At 43.5% G+C, this 20,259-nt stretch overlaps 1 protein-coding gene across 1 annotated transcript; it reads left to right on the top strand.

Moving 5' to 3' along the window:
* Positions 1 to 13,867: 13,867 nt before the first annotated feature.
* On the top strand, positions 13,868 to 20,229 carry LOC139022575 (ATP-dependent RNA helicase DHX15-like). The gene is made up of 4 exons (XM_070435842.1): positions 13,868 to 14,051; positions 16,209 to 16,521; positions 19,701 to 19,820; positions 20,145 to 20,229. The coding sequence occupies exons 2-4, from the start codon at positions 16,282 to 16,284 to the stop codon at positions 20,169 to 20,171; spliced, it is 387 nt and encodes a 128-aa protein (XP_070291943.1). The 5' UTR covers positions 13,868 to 14,051; positions 16,209 to 16,281; the 3' UTR covers positions 20,172 to 20,229.
* Positions 20,230 to 20,259: the final 30 nt, after the last annotated feature.

Raw genomic sequence — 20,259 nt, 5'->3', positions numbered from 1 at the left:
ATGGCCCGAAGCCTCCAGTGATGATCCATGGCCCGAAGCCTCCAGTGATGATCCATGGCACGAAGCCTCCAGTGATGATCCATGGCACGAAGCCTCCAGTGATGATCCATGGCACAAAGCATCCAGTGATGATCCATGGCCCGGAGCCTCCAGCGTCGATCCGTGGTTCAGAGCCTCCAGAGACGGTCCCCAGTCCGGAGCCTCCAGCGACGGTCCCCAGTCCGGGGCCTGCTGCGAGGGTCCCCAGTCCGGGGCCTGCGGCGAGGGTCCCCAGTCCGGGGCCTGCAACGAGGGTCCCCGCACCAGAGGCACCAGCAAAGTGGGGGAAGCCAGAGGTGGAGCGGGGTCTACGTCCCGTACCGGAGCCGCCTTCGTGAATAGATGCCCACCCGGACCCTCCCCTTTAGAGTCAGGTTTTGCGGACGAAGTCCACACCTTTGGGGGGGGGGGGGGGGAGTACTGTCACGCCCTGGCCATAGAGGGGGTTTTAGTCTCTATTTTGGTCAGGCCAGGGTGTGATTAGGGTGGGCATTCTATGTGTTATATTGCTATGTTTTGGCCGGGTATGGTTCTCAATCAGGGACAGCCGTCTATCGTTGTCTCTGATTGGGAATCATACTTAGGCAGACTTTTTTCCTTTGTATTTTGTGGGTAGTTGTCTGTGTTAGTGGCCTGTATAGCCCTAGTCAGCTTCATGTTTGTTTTTGTTGTTTCTTGTTTTTGTTGGCGACATTTATAAAATAAAAAGAAATGTACGCTCACCACGACCACGCTGCACCTTGGTCCGGTCATTTCCACCTAGACGACGAGCGTGACAAAATGACCTGTGACTGCATGTACCTTACACACCAACACATGATATGCTGTATTTTTTTTGTTGCAAAAGTTGTTTGAATGAACCTGCATGACAATCTTTCAAAGTCACATGTCCAACTTGTTGCGTAGGAGCATAGACAGGTAATTAATATGGGCATCAGTGCTGCACGAGGAACGTCAAAGTCCTTGTTTTCACAATTAACTGATTATCATAGTTGTCTATTCTTATATCAAGCTTTGTATACCGGCTGCATAACCACACATACTCACACACACTCGCTTGTCTTAAAACCAAAGTCCAGACCCTGCTACGGTATTCTGATTCAGTTCTCTCCACATTCAGGTGGCAGCTGGCCTCTCCATGCAAGCATACCATCAAAGCCAGAATCCATGAAGTGCTTATTCTGCAGAAGGCTGTTTGCTATTTTTAAATCTTTGACACAAAATAGAAGCCTTGGCGTGTACACACACACACACACACACACACGTACACACAGAGTGTAGGCCCGCTGCCAGCCAGCTGATTTGGAATATTGGCGAGGTGTTTCGAGGAATCTGATGACTTTATAAAGCAGATGGGATTTGTCGCTAATGAAATTGTGAAGCGACGTGGCGCCTTGGGCTTTAGCAAAACGCCCGAACAGCGTGCCAGTTCACCACGATAAGGGAGTGTATTAATGACATCCTCAGGTGTCTCGCCTATTTGGACTTTTTCTATGTGTCTGTTTGAAATGAACAAATGGACAGAAAAAAAGTTTCAACTAGCATTTTTGTTCAATTCAGGGCAGTGGCGTAGAGTTGATTGTTGTCTTGTTCTAGAAGTGAGATGGTAGCCTACAATGTGAGCCCTGCCCTGTGGTAGTCAACCAAACTGACTGCCGCTCAGAGAGACCTCCATCTGYGCACACACTTGTTGAATCAACGTTGTTTCCACGTAATTTAAATTAAATTACATTGACCCAATGTGGAATAGATGTTGAATTGGCGTCTGTGCCCAGCCGGCTGGGTATTGAAGAAGTGAGCAATGTCAGCAGCTCTCATGGGGTTGCTTGAGTTGTGACATGGATTGAAGGTGACGTTTTACTTTTTTTGTCCCCCCCTCCCCCTTCTGACAGATACGTTATTGTAAATAAGCTAACCGGTATGCAGGCTTTTGCTCCAGCCCTGCTTTTACACACCTGATTTAGCAAATCAATGTTCTGCGGCTAAATCAGGTATGTTAGAGCAAAAACCTGCTGGCCAATGACATGTTGCTCTTCCTCCACTCTCTGTGACAGGATTACCTAGGAGACTCCCATTAGTTGTCAGGTGGTTGCCAGGTGGTGGTCTCAGAGCAGAGAGCTACCAGGCTAGTTTGATATTGCCCCCTGTGAATGGGCATGTTGTAAAATGGAGCCATGGTCACCACTGCCAAAACTGATCTCAGCCCTACATCTCTGACAGAGACATTCACGACCCAATCGCCAGCCAGCAAAAACATAATGTGTGTGTGTGCAGTGGTGTAGTGGTGCAGTGGTGTAGTGGTGCCTGGAGAAGTGGGTGTACTCTAATGTTGTGCCTGGAGAAGTGGGTGTACTCTAATGTTGTGCCTGGAGAAAGTGGTGCCTACTCTAATGTTGTGACTGGAGAAGTGGGTGTACTCTAATGTTGTGCTGGAGAAGTGGGTGTACTCTAATGTTGTGCCTGGAGAAGTGGGTATACTCTAATGTTGTGACTGGGAGAAGTGGTGTACTCTAATGTTGTGCCTGGAGAAGTGGTTAGTTCTAATGTTGTGCCTGGAGAAGTGGGTATACTCTAATGTTGTGACTGGAGAAGTGGGTGTACTCTAATGTTGTGACTGGAGAAGTGGGTATACTCTAATGTTGTGACTGGAGAAGTGGGTATACTCTAATGTTGTGACTGGAGAAGTGGGTATACTCTAATGTTGTGACTGGAGAAGTGGGTGTACTCTAATGTTGTGCCTGGAGAAGTGGGTATACTCTAATGTTGTGACTGGAGAAGTGGGTATACTCTAATGTTGTGACTGGAGAAGTGGGTGTACTCTAATGTTGTGCCTGGAGAAGTGGGTATACTCTAATGTTGTGACTGGAGAAGTGGGTATACTCTAATGTGTGACTGGAGAAGTGGGTATACTAATGTTGTGACTGGAGAAGTGGTGTACTCTAATGTTGTGCCTGGAGAAGTGGGTATACTCTAATGTTGTGACGAGGGAAGTGTGGTATACTCTAATGTTGTGCCTGGAGAAGTGGGTAACTCTAATGTTGTGACTGGAGAAGTGGGTGTACTCAATGTTGTGACTGGAGAGAGTGGGTATACTCTAATGTTGTGACTGGAGAAGTGGGTGTACTCTAATGTTGTGACTGGAGAAGTGGGTATACTCAATGTTGTGACTGGAGAAGTGGGTATACTCTAATGTTGTGCCTGGAGAAGTGGGTATACTCTAATGTTGTGACTGGAGAAGTGGGTGTAGCTCTAATGTTGTGCTGGAGAAGTGGGTATACTCTAATGTTGTGACTGGAGAAGTGGGTGTACTCTAATGTTGTGACTGGAGAAGTGGGTGTACTCTAATTTGTGCTGGAGAAGTGGGATACTCTAATGTTGTGACTGGAGAAGTGGGTACTCTAATGTTGTGACTGGAGAAGTGGGTATACTCTAATGTTGTGCCTGGAGAAGTGGTTATGCTCATAAGTTGTGCCTGGAGAAGTGGTATACTCTAATGTTGTGCCTGGAGAAGTGGGTATACTCTAATGTTGTGACTGGAGAAGTGGTGTACTCTAATGTTGTGACTGGAGAAGTGGTATACTCTAATGTTGTGACTGGAGAAGTGGGTGTACTCTAATGTTGTGACTGGAGAAGTGGGTATACTCTAATGTTGTGACTGGAGAAGTGGGTGTACTCTAATGTTGTGCCTGGAGAAGTGGGTAACTCTAATGTTGTGACTGGAGAAGTGGGTGTACTCTAATGTTGTGCCTGGAGAAGTGGGTATACTCTAATGTTGCAAGAATTTTCCAAGCGGCCCACCCCGGCTAAGGAAAGGCTCCCTGTGGAAGAAATGATATGAGAAACTGTACACACTCTGACATAAAATGCTAAATCCCATATTGGTCTTTCACAGTCAGACCAATCCAAGCTGTACTGTGCAAGTAGCCTAATAGTAGGCCTACTATTGAAACAGATAATTAGGCTGTCAACTGAGTCAGAAATTCACAGGTTTCTAATTTTCCCAATATTTTACAGGTTTTTGCTTTTTTAATAGAAAAACAACATTGGATGTTCTAAGTCCATAACAACGCTTAAACCATATCAGAAGACAACTTTTGAGGTCTGGGAAAAATCTCAGAAATGTAGTTCCTCTTTAATTCAAGTGCACAGGCACTAGTACTGTTGATTGGTTAGGGGTGTTTCTGGAGTACAGGCACTGTACTGTTGATTGGTTAGGGGTGTTTCTGTAGTACAGGCACCTAGTACGTTGATTGGTTAAGGGGTTTCTGTAGTACAGGCACCTAGTACTGTTGATTTGGTTAGGGGTGTTTCTGGAGTACAGGCACCTAGTACTGTTGATTGGTTAGGGGTGTTTCTGTAGTACAGGTACCTAGTACTGTTGATTGGTTAGGGGTGTTTCTGGAGTACAGGCACCTAGTACTGTTGATTGGTTAGGTGTGTTTCTGTAGTACAGGTACCTAGTACTGTTGATTGGTTAGGGGTGTTTCTGTAGTATAGGCACCTAGTACTGTTGATTGGTTAGGGGTGTTTTGTAGTACAGGTACCTAGTACTGTTGATTGGTTAGGGGTGTTTCTGGAGAACAGGCACTAGTACGTTGATTGGTTAGGGGTGTTCCTGTTACAGGACCAGTTGTTGATTGTTAGGGGTGTTTCTGGAGTACAGGCACCTAGTACTGTTGATTGGTTAGGGGTGTTTCTGAGTACAGGCACTAGTATGTTGATTGGTTAGGGGTGTTTCTGGAGTACAGGCACCTAGTACATGTTGATTGGTTAGGGGTGTTTTCTGTAGTACAGGCACCTAGTACTGTTGATTGGTTAGGGGTGTTTCTGTAGTACAAGGCACCTAGTACTGTTGATTGGTTAGGGGTGTTTTGATAGGACTAGTACTGTTGATGTTAGGGTGTTCTGTGTACAGGTACCTAGTACTGTTGATTGGTTAGGGGTGTTTCTGGAGTACAGGCACCTAGTACTGTTGATTGGTTAGGGGTGTTTTGGAGTACAGGCACCTAGTACTGTTGATTGGTTAGGAGTGTTTCTGTAGTACAGGTACCTAGTACTGTTGATTGGTTAGGGGTGTTTCTGGAGTACAGGCACCTAGTACTGTTGATTGGTTAGGGGTGTGTTTGGAGTACAGGCACCTAGTACTGTTGATTGGTTAGGGGTGTGTCTGGAGTACAGGCACCTAGTACTGTTGATGGTTAGGGGTGTGTCTGGAGTACAGGCACCTAATACTGTTGATTGGTTAGGGGTGTTTCTGGAGTACAGGCACCTAGTACTGTTGATTGGTTAGGGGTGTTTCTGGAGTACAGGCACCTAGTACTATTGATTGGTTAGGGGTGTTTCTGTAGTACAGGTACTAGTACTGTTGATTGGTTAGGGTGGTTTCTGGAGTACAGGCACCTAGTACTGTTGATTGTTAGGGGTGTTCTGGAGTACAGGCACCTAGTACTGTTGATTGGTTAGGGTGTTTCTGTAGTACAGGACCTAGTACTGTTGATTGGTTAGGGGTGTTTCTGGGTACAGGCACCTAGTACTGTTGATTGGTTAGGGGTGTTTCTGGAGTACAGGCACCTAGTACTGTTGATTGGTTAGGGGTTTCTGAGATACAGGACCTAGTACTGTTGATTGGTTAGGGGTGTTCTGTGAGTCAGGCACCTAGTACTGTTGATTGGTTAGGTGTGTTTCTGTAGTACAGGTACCTAGTACTGTTGATTGGTATAGGGGTGTTTCTGTAGTAAGGCATATAGTACTGTTGATTGGTTAGGGTGTTTCTGGAGTACAGGCACCTAGTACTGTTGATTGGTTAGGGGTGTTCCTGGAGTACAGGCACCTATACTGTTGATTGGTTAGGGTGTTTCTGGAGTACAGGCACCTAGTACTGTATTTGGTTAGGTGTTTCTGTAGTACAGGCACATAGTATATGTTGATTGTTAGGGGTGTTCTGGAGTACAGGCACCTAGTACTGTTGATTGGTTAGGGGGTTTCTGTAGTACAGGCACCTAGTACTGTTGATTGGTTAGGGGTGTTTCTGTAGTACAGGCACCTAGTACTGTTGATTGGTTAGGGGTTTCTGGAGTACAGGCACCTAGTACTGTTGATTGGTTAGGGGTGTTTCTGTAGTACAGGTACCCTAGTACTGTTGATTGGTTAGGGTGTTTCTGGAGTACAGGCACCTAGTACTGTTGATTGGTTAGGGTGTTTCTGGAGTACAGGCACCTAGTACTGTTGATTGGTTAGGAGTGTTCTGTAGTACAGGTACCTAGTACTGTTGATTGGTTAGGGGTGTGTCTGGAGTACAGGCACCTAGTACTGTTGATTGGTTAGGGTGTGTCTGGAGTACAGGCACCTAGTACTGTTGATTGGTTAGGGTGTTCTGGAGTACAGGCACCTATACTGTTGATTGGTTAGGGTGTTTCTGAGTACAGGCACCTATACTGTTGATTGGTTAGGGGTGTTTCTGGAGTACAGGCACCTAGTACTATTGATTGGTTAGGGGTGTTTCTGTAGTACAGGTACCTAGTACTGTTGATTGGTTAGGGTGTTTCTGGAGTACAGGCACCTAGTACTGTTGATTTTAGGGTGTGTTGGAGTACAGGCACCTAGTACTGTTGATTGGTTAGGGGTGTTTCTGAGTACAGGACCTAAGTACGTTGATTGGTTAGGGGTGTTTCTGGAGTACAGGCACCTAGTACATGTTGATTGGTTAGGGGTGTTTCTGGGTACAGGCACCTAGTACTGTTGATTGGTTAGGGGTGTGTCTGAGTACAGGCACCTAGTACTGTTGATTGGTTAGGGTTGTTTCTGAGTACAGGCACCTAGTACTGTTGATGGTTAGGGGTGTTCTGGAGTACAGGCACCTAGTACTGTTGATTGGTTAGGGGTGTGTCTGGAGTACAGGCACCTAGTACTGTTGATTGGTTAGGAGGTGTTCTGTAGTACAGAACCTAGTATGTTGATTGGTTAGGGTGTTTCTGGAGTACAGGACCTAGTACTGTTGATTGGTTAGGGGTTTCTGGAGTACAGGCACCTAGTACTGTTGATTGGTTAGGGTGTGTCTGGAGTACAGGCACTAGTACTGTTGATTGGTTAGGGGTTGTTCCTGGAGTACAGGCACCTATAGTACTGTGATTGGTTAGGGTGTGTTCTGGAGTACAGGCACCTATTACTGTTGATTGTTAGGGTGTTTCTGTAGTACATGGTACCTAGTACTGTTGATTGGTTAGGGGTGTTTCTGGAGTACAGGCACCTAGTACTGTTGATTGGTTAGGGGTGTGTCTGGAGTACATGAGATGGAGTTTGCTAAACAGATGGCCACTGGATTGATGCAAATAATCCTGATATCATTCTGCCAGGTAGGCATAGGCTACTTTGTAGTTAACGTTTAATTGAGAAGGTTTTGGGAAAGCCTTTCCATCTACCAGAGTACGGTTAGGCTTGTCATTAGCATGGCTATATTTGTCCTGTTCCTTAATTGTTTGAAAGCTGGACGTTTTACTRCATATTATGACCATGTCTTACCTTGCTTCAAAGTAGCCCATAGCCAAAATCTCACCATAGAAATGTGGAGGCAATTGTTTTATAAAGACTTCCTCATAACCAATAACCAATCTCCTGTTCGATTGGTTTTCTTTCTTTCATGGTCCAGCAGCCAAAGACATTATACTAATTATATTAGCAAKCCATGATAGTTGTTGCATCTTTAGAACTCCTCTCTTTCTACATTTCGAACAGATATTTCCATCTCTGTCCATAAAACCGCTTGCATGGGCGATATGCATTTTAGAAAGGTGTTTTCCAGCTAATTGCATTTTTGAACATTCACGCGTAGGCCTACCGCCATGGGCACATTGCTGTGCCTAGAATGTGAAGAAAGAATAGTTGATCAACATTTTAAGCATTCTGATCTGTTCCATCAGCCTTATTAATTGATACGGAGGACACCTCCACTACACTACTTTGATATGAATCCTGGGYATTAAGGAGTGAGTATAGGCAATGCCCACTGAAAAACATGAGGGTATATGGCGTAAACCTGCGTATACCCTCCACTACACCACTCTCTGTGTGTGTGTGTGTGTGCGCAAGAGAGTGTGAAAGGGAGTGTGTGTGGATGTGTGTGTTCATGTGTGGGTGTCAGTTTGTGAGTCCGCCTGGGTTCTTATGTAAGTATGAATTTGTTTAGAATAGTTACGTAGTTTTGTTTAAAATACTATTTGTTAAAAATTGTGTGTGTGTGTGTGTGTGTGTGTACAGGTGTGCCTTATTATATGTACCTGTCAGTGAATTTGTTTTGAGATCCAGTGTGGGGATTTTGGCAGCACTACAATCTAATCACATTCTCACATAGGGAGATGCTTTGCTCCAAACACTTCAGCCTAGCCCCCCCTCATCTCCTACCCTGGACAGACACACACACACCGACACACACACTACCCTGGAAAAACAGACAGTGGCCCAGCCGGGTCACCACGGAGCCTGCCAGCTCTAATAGGTGTGATTGGAGGAGGCAGGAGGCAGCTGGATGTYGTGGGATTTGACACTCCATCATCGCCAGGGAACTAGGGGGAGAGCAGAGGGTGGGGGGYACACTTGGAGTCAGCGGTTTCCATGCCAACCACTCGGCGGGGTTAATTACTTTACCAGCCAGGTGCCCTGGCCACTGATGGCCAATGGCAGTGTGTCTGTGTCCCACGTCTCATTCAGTTCTCTCTTCTTTACGTTACCTGACTTCTATCAGCAATCCCTGGGCGAGGGAGCCAATCAGAGTGCACCGAGCGAGCCCACGGGGTCGTTGCCTGGTGTTGTGATTTGAAAGTGTAACTTTCTGCTCAGTGGATGACAGGTCTGTCATTATCTCTGATGGGGAGGGGGAAAAAAACAGTGTGAAATGTCTTGTCGGATATCATGTTTCCTGTTTGTTTGACACCCACGCATGGATGAGCCATTCAACTCGTTCCCACCCTTGTGCGAGCGTCTGCTTATTGAATGATGCTGTGATTATTGCATTGTGTCTATACGTTCAGATCCCCATATGTCAGTGCAATGTTTTTGATGATGCTATCTTTGATTAAAGAAGCAAATAAAGCTGCCGCCCGCTAGCATTAGCGTTAGTATCAATCACCCGAACCCAACAGCAAACATCAAACAACCTCTCCTCTCCACAAAGGTCCTAGATATACTGTAGAGTTACATCTCTTCACTGTTATTTACTACGTCCAATTACATGTGTTGTGCTTCCCCACAAGGGCAAAGTCCCGGGGGAAACAACATGCGGAACCACTCGGGTTGTTGCTTTTTATGGCCTTATTTATATTCCATTTGATTTGTTTATGCACAGGGAATTGAGGTGGAGAATCCGTGGGCAGTTATGCAAATACTTTGTGTAAAATCACCCAAGTTGAGTAGCTACTCGGGTCGAGTCGAGTTCAGACACGTTCATCCACGTCACTATTCTACTTTGTTGATGGTTCTTTGTCCGTTGTGACCTACACTCTTAGAAAAAAGGATTCCAAAAGAGTTATTCGGCTGTCTCCATAGGAGTACCCTTTTTGGTTACAGGTAGAACTCTTTAGGGTTCTGTGTACTGTAGAACCCTCTGTGTAAAGGGTTCTACATGGAACTCAAAATGGTTCTTCAAAGGGTTCTCCTATGGAGACAGCTGAAGAACCCTTTTAGGTTCAAGATAGCACCTTTTTTTCCTAAGAGTGTATCTCACAGTTTCCGCTTTTCCTTTGAGGAAACAATCTACCGCTGCACCAAAATGGCTCCCGAGGCCCCCTTGTGAGGCCGGCGTCAGATGATGTTGTGGAGGGAGGGATGGAGAGTTGTGGTGGGCCGATAAGCAGAGAGGCCACGCCGGGGGTCAGCACACTGCCGAGGTGTACAGTGTGATCTCTATTAAGATAACAGGGTGGGTCGGAAAGATAAGAAGAGACAGGAGCCACTGATATATGCAGTAAGGGGATAGACATCACTGTCCTGGACCGGCTTGTACCTTGGGTAAAGTTGACCTCTCCTGGATGGTAACAGACTTGGGTCAAATACGTATTTTCTTTTCTTTCAAATACTTAAAGTGCTCTTGATTTAGCTCACCTGGCATTGTGCAGTTGTTGATTATGCTCTCCTGGAGTATGCAGTTTTGGGACTATTCTATTGGTTCCATTGTGCCTGACAAGCTAAATCAAGCACACCTCAAGTACACAATATGCATTCGACCCAGGTCTGGATAGTAATGAGGTCGTCTTCAGTTAAAAACATTTACTCAAATGTGTTTGGAGTGTTTACATGATAGTCAATTGACGTGTTGTTAGATGGAGCATCCTCCAACACTCCTACTCAATCTTTAACTATTGAAATTGTGAATTGTGCTTGTTTGTGTGCCTCTCCTTGCTGGGAGAAGCCCCATCATGCACATTGTCGTCAAGAGCGTATCAAGTTGGAGTTGGCTGCTCCAGTGCATCACCTCAGGGCATCTCTACCTGCAGGGCCCCCATTACTCCAGTGTGTGACAACCATCTTTAGAAACTGCCAGCTTTGTCATCTCGAACTCCCACACACTCCCTCTTGATCAATGCACCGCTGTCTCACTCAGGCAAAATGAGCCATCCAACAACCTGGTTAGTCACTCGCTTTGTTATCCCATAGGGAAAAAAAGACTTGGATAACTAAAGCTTAAGCTAAATGTTACAGGGAAAATATTATTATTTTTCAACCGTGAGTAATGGTTGAGCTATTTCTGTTGATTGAAATGACACACCTGCATGAGCATTAAGCCTTTAAAAGCAGGTTAGGGGGCGACACATTGAGCGACCACATCATTCCAGACCACACAGTTGCCGAGAAAGAGAAACAGTGAATGTATATGAGTCAACCAGCTTTAGCTCACTTATAGCATCAACGTGTGTGTCTATAATTATAATGAGGGGAGTCGGGACACCAGCATATAAAAACCTGTTCTATCTAGATCTGAAAGGATAAGGGGTGAAAATCCTAATTTACAGTTTGGATATTTCTGTGCTTTCCCCATCTAAGGTGCTCTTCAGCACTGACCTTTAACATTCCAAATGTGTCTAACTTTGTGATTAAACCATGGATCTAGATATTGCTGCCACTTTATCAAATAATGGTGTAATTCGTGTATGGGCAAACGGTAACTTAATTTTCCACAGTGATTGGCCTTATTAAATGTTTATAACTTTGGCTAAAGAAGTGCTTTAACTAACCCTAGGTACAATACATCCATTTATTGTAAAGTGAGTAGCTCACAAGGCATGCCGTTTAAACTGTGATCTGTGAGTTGTTTCCCAAAGATGTCTGTCTCCTTCAGTGGTACTGTGATATTGTGATGATGTTCTTGTTATTTCATTGTATATTATGCTGATATTTTGTTGTTTCTTAAGAGTGTATGAATGAGTTCAGATACTAAACACACATATCAGGACTATACATTAACAAATTACTATATGTTTACATTAAATAAYTGTTTATTTCAATAATTTATTTGCATCTTTTACATTTTCACAGATCTGTGTTTGTAGAATCTATTTCAAAATATCGAAAGACGTCCATTTCCTTAAAAGCGGCAACTTTTGTCACGAAATCACATCAATTGTTTAAGGTAAGAACGAGATAAGTGATTCCCTACTACATCATTCAAACGTTCACGCCATATCATGATCCAACACTTCTCATTGTCTGTAGTTGACTCTCTGTTAGGGACCGATTCCAGTTAATGGGCTTTTCCCAGTCCGGCTCGACTGTCTTATCCCAGAGTAGGACTGCTCACTCCGATGACACAGCAGGCAAACGGTGTGGCAGGGGCTTTGGGCAGAATGCAGATCTGTCCTCACTCTGAGCCAAAGTTGCCCAGGTCTCCCGGGTGGCTGGGATGGTTCGCCCCCTGGGGGTTGAAGTGGGGGCCGGCGGAATCACAACTCTCATTCAGGTCCCTGTAGCGGTGGATGTGGATGGCACTTTCCACATTGATGGGGAACCCCAAATTCTTGTTGGGAAAACCCTTTAGGTAGACCATTATCTGCAGTTGGCAGTCTGGGTAGTACTGCTTGAAGAYGACCTGCCCATAGACCTTGGGTTGACCCTGGGGTAACGTGGGGTTAGGTTTAACATCACAGGTAGAGTAGATGGTGCCATACAAGTCATTGACCTCAGGAATTTTGTCCTCAGTTTTTGAGTCTGCCTCCTGGCACAGTACACTGTCCCATCACTAACACAACTAACAACAGATAGAAGGGCGTATTGTGTTCCATTTTTGTTTATCCTGTAACGGAATGGCATATGTAAATATATGTAATATTATTGGAAAGGGTAGGCGCACTGGTTACATCTGTGCATCCTCACAATAGCAACACAAATGGAAAATGTCTACAACCATTGCTTCTTGCAGATTCTTGGATCAAAAGTATAATTGATCATAATTGTCTAATAGCACAAGGGGCCGACATAGATTGTTTTAAGTGGTGTTAAATATTTTCCATGGAATAGTTTCACAACATTGAGAAAGTAGCTTGGATATTTGAAATGAAGTAACGTGATATTCGACAATGGACACGAAAAGTAACATCCCTACCACCACACGTGCAAGAACACAGTGCTAACGAAGTGAATTACCTGAAGAGAACCACTGGAGTTGCTTGAATGACAGAATTTAAGCAACCAAATGGAGTGGGAGTGTTTTGGAGGAGAATCTCTACTCCAATGAACTCAAACATGACCCCAGCATTAGATTAAGGAATAATTAGTAATAGTTTGTAAATAGATTCCTGTAACTGGCTCGATGGGCTTCATAGTAAAATGCTATCTTCTGTCATTTTTCCAGACAAAWTGACAATAACAACAATAATAATAATCAATATTTAGAACCGGATAAACATGTATTCAATACCCTGTCTACTTACGTTCTATTGATTCTACTCTAAGATGTCAATGTTCATTTTGGTGACTTGAACAGCTGTGGTGCAAAAAAAAAAAAAATACACTCTAGATCTTGCAAATCTGTTGAAATAACTATTTTGAACAATACCAGTTTTATTGTCAATTGTTATACAGTTACTTGATGTTTAGAGTGCAGCCCTGCAATCCTCACATCTTGATATTATTGAGAGGATTTTRCATTCAGGTAGCAGGCTATTGTCCCTTTTCACAGTTAGATAAAAGGGCTATTCCTCTCCTGTGTCAGTGTGGTATTGGTCTTCTCTATGTCTGTCAGCAGCTCTGCTTGGCAGGCCTATTTCACACACAATTGGACTGTTATTTAATTGCCTGTGAAAGAAAGGGAGAAAAAAGCCTGGTATTTTAAATTCGCCTTGGATATAGAACATTAGTGAGGCTTTGTTGTAACGTTGACCTCTCCTTCCCCATCACCATCAATCCCTGGTTACACGCAATGAGCCATTTGCCATTATGATGCTTGTTAGCAATGTCCAGGCTGTGTAATTACCTCTGTCGATGACAATGATTGTTTCCAGTGCCAGCTGATTCATCACTACATAATCTTATAGGTTGAAACATTCAAGAAATCTCTTGGAAGAGATGTAAGCACTGAACATGTCTCATGTGGATAGGGTTTTTCATATGTTCTTGAAAGATTGACAAAGCTTGAAATAATCACTGACATAACATCACTGACATCATTTTGGCATAACAAAAAAAAGGACAGCCCTCTTCAAATATGTATTTATCATATACCGGTACATGTTATTTAGAAACAAATGTTCTCACATTTTTGGCTTTGGGATGGATTCTACAACTCAGTTTATCTTTTCTATGTTATCACCATAGGCCAATTTGGTATTACACATGGACCCTCTTTTTCTATTAGGGGGAGGCTGCATTTGGTCAGTCAGAACATCCCCAAACAGCCAACCACCGACTCCACGGCAGCAGCTGTCCTTTACAGTTTCAGGTGGCGCAAATATTGAATATATCTGGCTCGACAAAACTAACGTTAAATTGCWGTTTTTCTGTCATTTTCCGCAGAGATAACAATGATTGAGGTAAGTGCTTCCGGTCGCCATATTTGTGGTGCTTAGCAGCACTGTGCAGAAATTTCATGGCATAAATCATAATCGACCTACTTTTGTTCCTTATTTTYGATAGTTATGTACGTGTAAAAAAAGATGTCTAAACGACATTGGTTGGATTTGGGAGATGATTATTCATCGAGTTAAACGAGAACGTCTTCTAATGGTTATGTATATGGAATAATATGGAGAGGATCCTTTGTATTTGTGTTTCGTCGGCACTAACGTTACAGCGCAGGAAATTTTTGGCTGCAACTAACGTCAGCATGTTAGCTAGCTAGATCATTACTAGTTCATTGAAACTATTTGAAGCTGGCTCTGTAGATACTACTAGCTAGTTAGCTAACTAATGGGCCCGATAGCTAGCTAAGTCAGAACGTTATCATTAACGTTCTGCAACTGAAAAGGAAAATAACAAATTCCCTAAGATGTCTCATTTGCATGTTACCCAATGARTCAGTCAGTGGACATCAAAACCTATGGCCAACTTTGTTGTCAGAACAGACATTCTTGAAATCCTTCCATGGAATTGGGTACCGACTGTCATGCCAACATTCTAGGCCCATAAGGACATGAGTTCTGAGGTGGTGTACCCAAGACAACACGATGGTCTGCTGATGTTCCTAGGAAATATAACTAGTTAGCTGCAGTAACGGGATATGTGATGTTCCATTATCCGTTACAGTTTAGCTATGTTCGTGTAAAGCCTCAGAAGGAATATTTCGACCAACCTGTTATTCGTGATACGTTCTTTGTTCTCGATTCGGAATAAGTGTATCTTATAATTGTCCAGTTGCAGGTTTTTCACCGAAAACCAGAGAATATTCAGAAAGTTATCAAATCCAAATATTTTTTTTAATCGAGTGAGGAGTTCCCTTGCCATCTTAGCCGCAAGACATCTTGTATTTTCCAATATCTTTACAGGAACTAATCGTTTCTATGCGACGCAGCCGCAAACACGTGTAGAAGTAGATGACAGCAGGTCACACAGTGCGACCAAAACAATGATCTACACACATGCAAGAGGTATTTCTCACTCGATACAAAACGTGGATTTAATATCTTTCTGAATATTCTCTGGTTTTTGGAGAACCACCTYCAACTGGAGACTGACATTTTATAAGATACACTTTTCTTCCAAATCGAGAACAAAGAAGGTTAGCCAAGAACAAGTTAGTTGAAAAATCTCTTCTGAGGCTTTACACTAGCTAAACTATTGGAGCATCACATTTCCCTTTACAATTCAGTAGCTATAGGAAATAGTGCGTTGCTCAAGAGACATGACATAGGCTACTTTGGGGGCAATTCCATTTTAACAGCGTGACTCAGATTTGACCCTTTTAAAATGTATTTCAAGCAAAAACCAATGATTGCCAAGTTAACAAACCATTTAACTCTGAACAAGGACTACTTTTAACAATTTACACTGAACGTGTTTTACAAAGACACATTMGCTTGAAGAACTGTGCAAGATGCAAAGTTTGGTAACAAAATGGGAACAAACAGCTCAACCCATCATTCTGTTACCAAACTGCATCTGCACTGTTCTTCAATAAAATGTGTTTTTGAACAAATTTGTATGGTTTGCAGTCATTGGTTTTTGTTTGGCATACATTTTAAAGGAACAAATCTGAGTGMCAGCATCACTCTGTTTTCAACATTGGTCTTGTCAAAGAAGGAAATTCAAGACTTGGGTTCTTGGGTGCAGACATGCATTGTAGCATGATAAAAAGGAAATAAAGATATCGCCCATTTGTGAAAGGAAAGTGTTAACCATTTGACTTATGATATTTTAGACTGTTAATTTCTTCATTAATCTGACCTTTGAATGCTACACTTGATTACGTTCTTCTGTAGCGTGAAAGGGAAATGCGCAGTAACCTTTTCATGTTATTTGAGGAAAAGGACACGTCATAGCCAAACCGCGTTGCACTTTTACCCTCTCGGATCTGAGTTGTTCTATTTCTGTGTTGGCGTCATTCCATTTTGTTCCATAGCCCTTACTCTAGCCCCTAGCCCTGCCAACATGTAAGACGTAGGAGATGGGAAAAGACAAGGGAATGGGGCCTGGCTGATATAAAAAAGCTTTGTCTTGTCTGACACACTACTAACATGTAACCTCCACCACAGGTGAGACCGCGACAGGGACCGAGACTAGCGGTCGAAGGACAGGGACTGAGACCGGGACGTCAAGCACTTTGGCATGGCCCTGAACCCAGCTGTCTGCGGCGGCAGTGCGGGCCTTCTCTCCATCAAGCAGACAGCCATACAGCAGCAGATCAACCCGTTCACCAACCTGCCTCACACGGCATGCTACTATGAGATCCTGAAGAAGAGGCTGCAGCTGCCCATGTGGGAGTACAAGGAGCAATTCAAAGACGTCCTGGCACGCCACCAGAGCTTCGTGTTTATCAGAGAAACAGGCTCCGGCAAGACCACACAGGTAAGCAGGGAAAGGGGTAGACTCGTGCATGGGGGTACACACACTCTGTCTTTTACTTAGTTACTTACTAAGGCTCAATCCCAATACCCCCCTTTCAAATAAAATAAAATTAGTTGTAGCCCTCCCCCTCCGTTTTGCACGATCCTGCATCCGAAGTGGTGTTCCAATTCAACTCTCAACGTTGGGTAGTTCCTTTTCAGCCCTCTAGTTGGCCCTAGACATGCAGACTAGACATGCAGACTTCCTATCGAGTGGTTATCAAAACTCCCATAAAGCTCGGCGACCCAAATTGCTTCAGAAAGATGGCTGTCAAAAATACTAGGATGGAAGTAATTGTAAGTAATTAGAACTTCATAATGAATCATGCAAAAAAAAGTACAGTTAAGAGGAATATGTTAGTTAATGTAGCTGGAGAAAAAAACGATTCTGCATATTTTTGGGTCAAAACGTTAATCAACTAAAGTTGCTATTTAAAACTGCAATATGTAACTTTTTGGGCGACCTGACCAAATGCACATGGAAACCATGTATTTGATGCCATTCCGCTGATTCCGCTCCAGCTATTACCATGAGCCCGTAATCCCCAATTAAGGTGCCACCAGCCTCCTGTGTCTCTACACTATAATTGCTTGTTTTGTCACATAAACTGAAATTAGGCGAACTATTAGAATTTTAGCAACCAGGAAATGGAGGAACGATTTCTACATAGTGCATCTTTAACAAGCCAGCTGATTAGCTAAAATTAGCGAACTAGCTATACATTTAGCTTGCCATTTGGGCATTTGACATTTGTATAAATTGCAATTCGTGTTGTTTAATGTTTTAGGGACTCCTGAGAAAACCAGCAAACCAGGCTGTCATCTTGTGAAACCCAGTGGATGTGAAGAACCTAGCCAGCTAGCTAGCTAAAGCATTTACTGCCAATTTAATGTACAATTCTGTAAGCTTGCCTTGCTATTTATAAAAAAAGATTTCAAATTCAATCACTTGTCATTGATCTTTAGTGTAGTAACGTACCGATAAATAAATACACCTGTATTTGGTGCCTAGAAGGCCAGCATCCCCGACTCGCCCTCTTCACTGTTGACGTTGAGACTGGTGTTTTGCGGGTACTATCTAATGAAGCTGCCAGTTGAGGTCTTGTGAGGCGTCTGTTTCTCAAACTAGACACTCTAATGTACTTGTCCTCTTGCTCAGTTGTGCACCAGGGCCTTCCACTCCTCTTTCTATTCTGGTTAGGGCCAGTTTGCGCTGTTCTGTGAAGGGAGTAGTACACAGCGTTGTACGAGATCTTCAGTTTCTTGGCAATTTCTCYCATGGAAATAGCCTTAATTTCTCAGAACAAGAATAGACMGACYAGTTTCAGAAGAAAGTTCTTTGTTTCTGGTCATTTTGAGCCTGTAATTGAACACACAAATGCTGATGCTCCAAATACTCAACTAGTCTAAACAAGGCCAGTTTTATTGCTTCTTTAGTCAGGACAACAGTTTTAAGCTGTGCTAACATAATTGCAAAATGGTTTTCTAATGATCAATTAGCCTTTTAAAATGATAAACTTGGATTAGCTAACACAACGTGAAATTGGAACACAGGAGTGATGGTTGCTGATAATGGGCCTCTGTACGRCTATGTAGATATTCCATAAAAATCTGCCATTTCCAGCTACGATAGTCATTTACAACATTAAKAATGTCTACACTGTATTTCTGATCAATTTGATGTTATTTTAATGGWKAAAAAAAAATGCTTTTCTTTCAAAAACAAGGACATTTCTWAGTGACCCCAAACTTTTGAATGGTAGTATTTATACGTGTTTGTTTTGGTCTTCGTCCCCATCGTTTTCATGATGTACTTTATTTTGGGTGTAGAAATAAAAAACCCTATTACGTATTCCTGCACCTGTCTCCTATCATTATACAGTGTGACATTGACAAAGGTCCTTCTCCCCCGATTGCTCAGTTTGGCCGGGCAGCCAGCTCTAGGAAGAGTCTTGGTGGTTCCAAACTTTTTCCATTTAAGAATGATGGAGGCAGATATGTTTTGGTACCCTTCCCCAGATATGTGCCTCAACACAATCCTGTCTCAGAGCTCTACGTACAATTCCTTCAACCTAATGGCTTGGGTTTTGCTCTGACATGCACTGTCAACTGTGGGACCTTATATAGGCAGGTGTGTGCCTTTCCAAATCGTGTCCAATTAATTGAATTTACCAKAGGTGGACTCCAATAAAGTTGTAGAAACATCAAGGATGATCAATGGAAACAGGATGCACCTGAGCTCAATTTRGAATCTCATACCAAAAGGTTTGAATATGTATGTAAATAAGGTATTTCAGTTTTWAATTTTTWATTCATTTGAACAATTTCTAAAAAACGGTTTTCACTTTGTCGATATGGGGTATTGTGTGTAGATTGATAAGGAAAACATTTTCTTAATCCATTTTAGAGTAAGGCTGTAACGTAACAAAATGTGGAAAAAGTCAAGGGTTCTGAATGCTTACCGAATGCACTGTATATGGTAACAAAGCTAAGAAAAGCCAACTGATAACTCAATAATGAGATGCCTGGGTGTCCTCACAAACTCGCCCACTCTTTATTTACTGCAGACTCATCCTGTCGCTGAAACCCATCTCCTTTCCCCCCCATCTTGATTTGTTGACATGTTAAATGCAGAGTGTGTGTTTTCCCTAACCGTGGCAAAGAGGTTGGTTGCTACTAACGGGAACTCATCCGAGCCCAAGGCTAATCCAGCGGAAGGAACAGTTCCTAACTTTAGGTCTCCTCGTGTTTTGAACAGCGAGTAGGGGGATCCCCACCGGGCYTGCACATCAGTAGAGAGCTGTCAGACTCTGTCTAATACAAGCTATCTTCGCAGCATTTCTGGAGCTCGCTGTCTATTTTATAGGAGAGGGGGGGCAATCGGGGATGCTGCCACGGGGTTTACAGACGGTAAATGGTAGTTTATTAATGCTTTGCTCTTCAAAACATCTGTGCTATCAAAACGTCTGTGTTTCTTACTCAAAGCTATCGTCAGTATCATTTTGTAAAGTGCTTTTGAATGGTATTGGTTTGGCTCCTGATTTGTGGAAGGTGGGGAAGGTAAAGAGAGAGTACAGATGAGTGTGCTTGAATGACCTCTTCCTCTTTCCATCTCCTTTTCTCCCTCTCCCCCCTCCCCAGAAGGTGAAGTTCTTGGGCAGCCCTAAGAAGACAGTGACCTGTACCCAGCCCATTAGGGAGGAAGCCATGAGCATGGCCCAGGGGGTGGCAGACGAGGTGCACGTCTTGCTGGGCAAGGAGGTGGGTTACTCAATTAGATTTAAGGACTGCAGCTCGGCCAAGACCTTCCTCAAGTAAGGGCTAGTCTACTGAAGCCAAAAACTGGGGTTGTTCAGTGGGGGCGCATCGTAGCAATAACAATTTTCAACGGAAAACCAAAATGAGCATTGGAGAAGTTCAGATAGCACCTGCCTGTCTTGTCTCTCTGTTAGCAAAAAAAGTTAGATTCTAAATATCCTTAACAAGATAGACCTGGTTAACATAACAGGACACAGTATTTCAGTTGTTTGATTAAAATAAAGACCTCTCCGTTGTGTTTTCTCCCTCGGTGCGCGCACATGACAGACGGTATGTTGCTGCGGGAGGCCGTGAACGACCCCCTGCTGGCGCGCTACGGCGTCATCCTGGACGAGGCCCACGAGAGAACACGGGCCACAGACATCCTCATGAACACGGGCCA

The sequence above is a fragment of the Salvelinus sp. IW2-2015 genome, linkage group LG3, assembly GCF_002910315.2.
Source record: "Salvelinus sp. IW2-2015 linkage group LG3, ASM291031v2, whole genome shotgun sequence".
In the NCBI taxonomy this organism is placed as follows: domain Eukaryota; kingdom Metazoa; phylum Chordata; class Actinopteri; order Salmoniformes; family Salmonidae; genus Salvelinus; species Salvelinus sp. IW2-2015.
The sequence above is the reverse complement of the archived record's forward strand: the minus strand, read 5'-3'. Positions and strand labels throughout refer to the sequence as shown.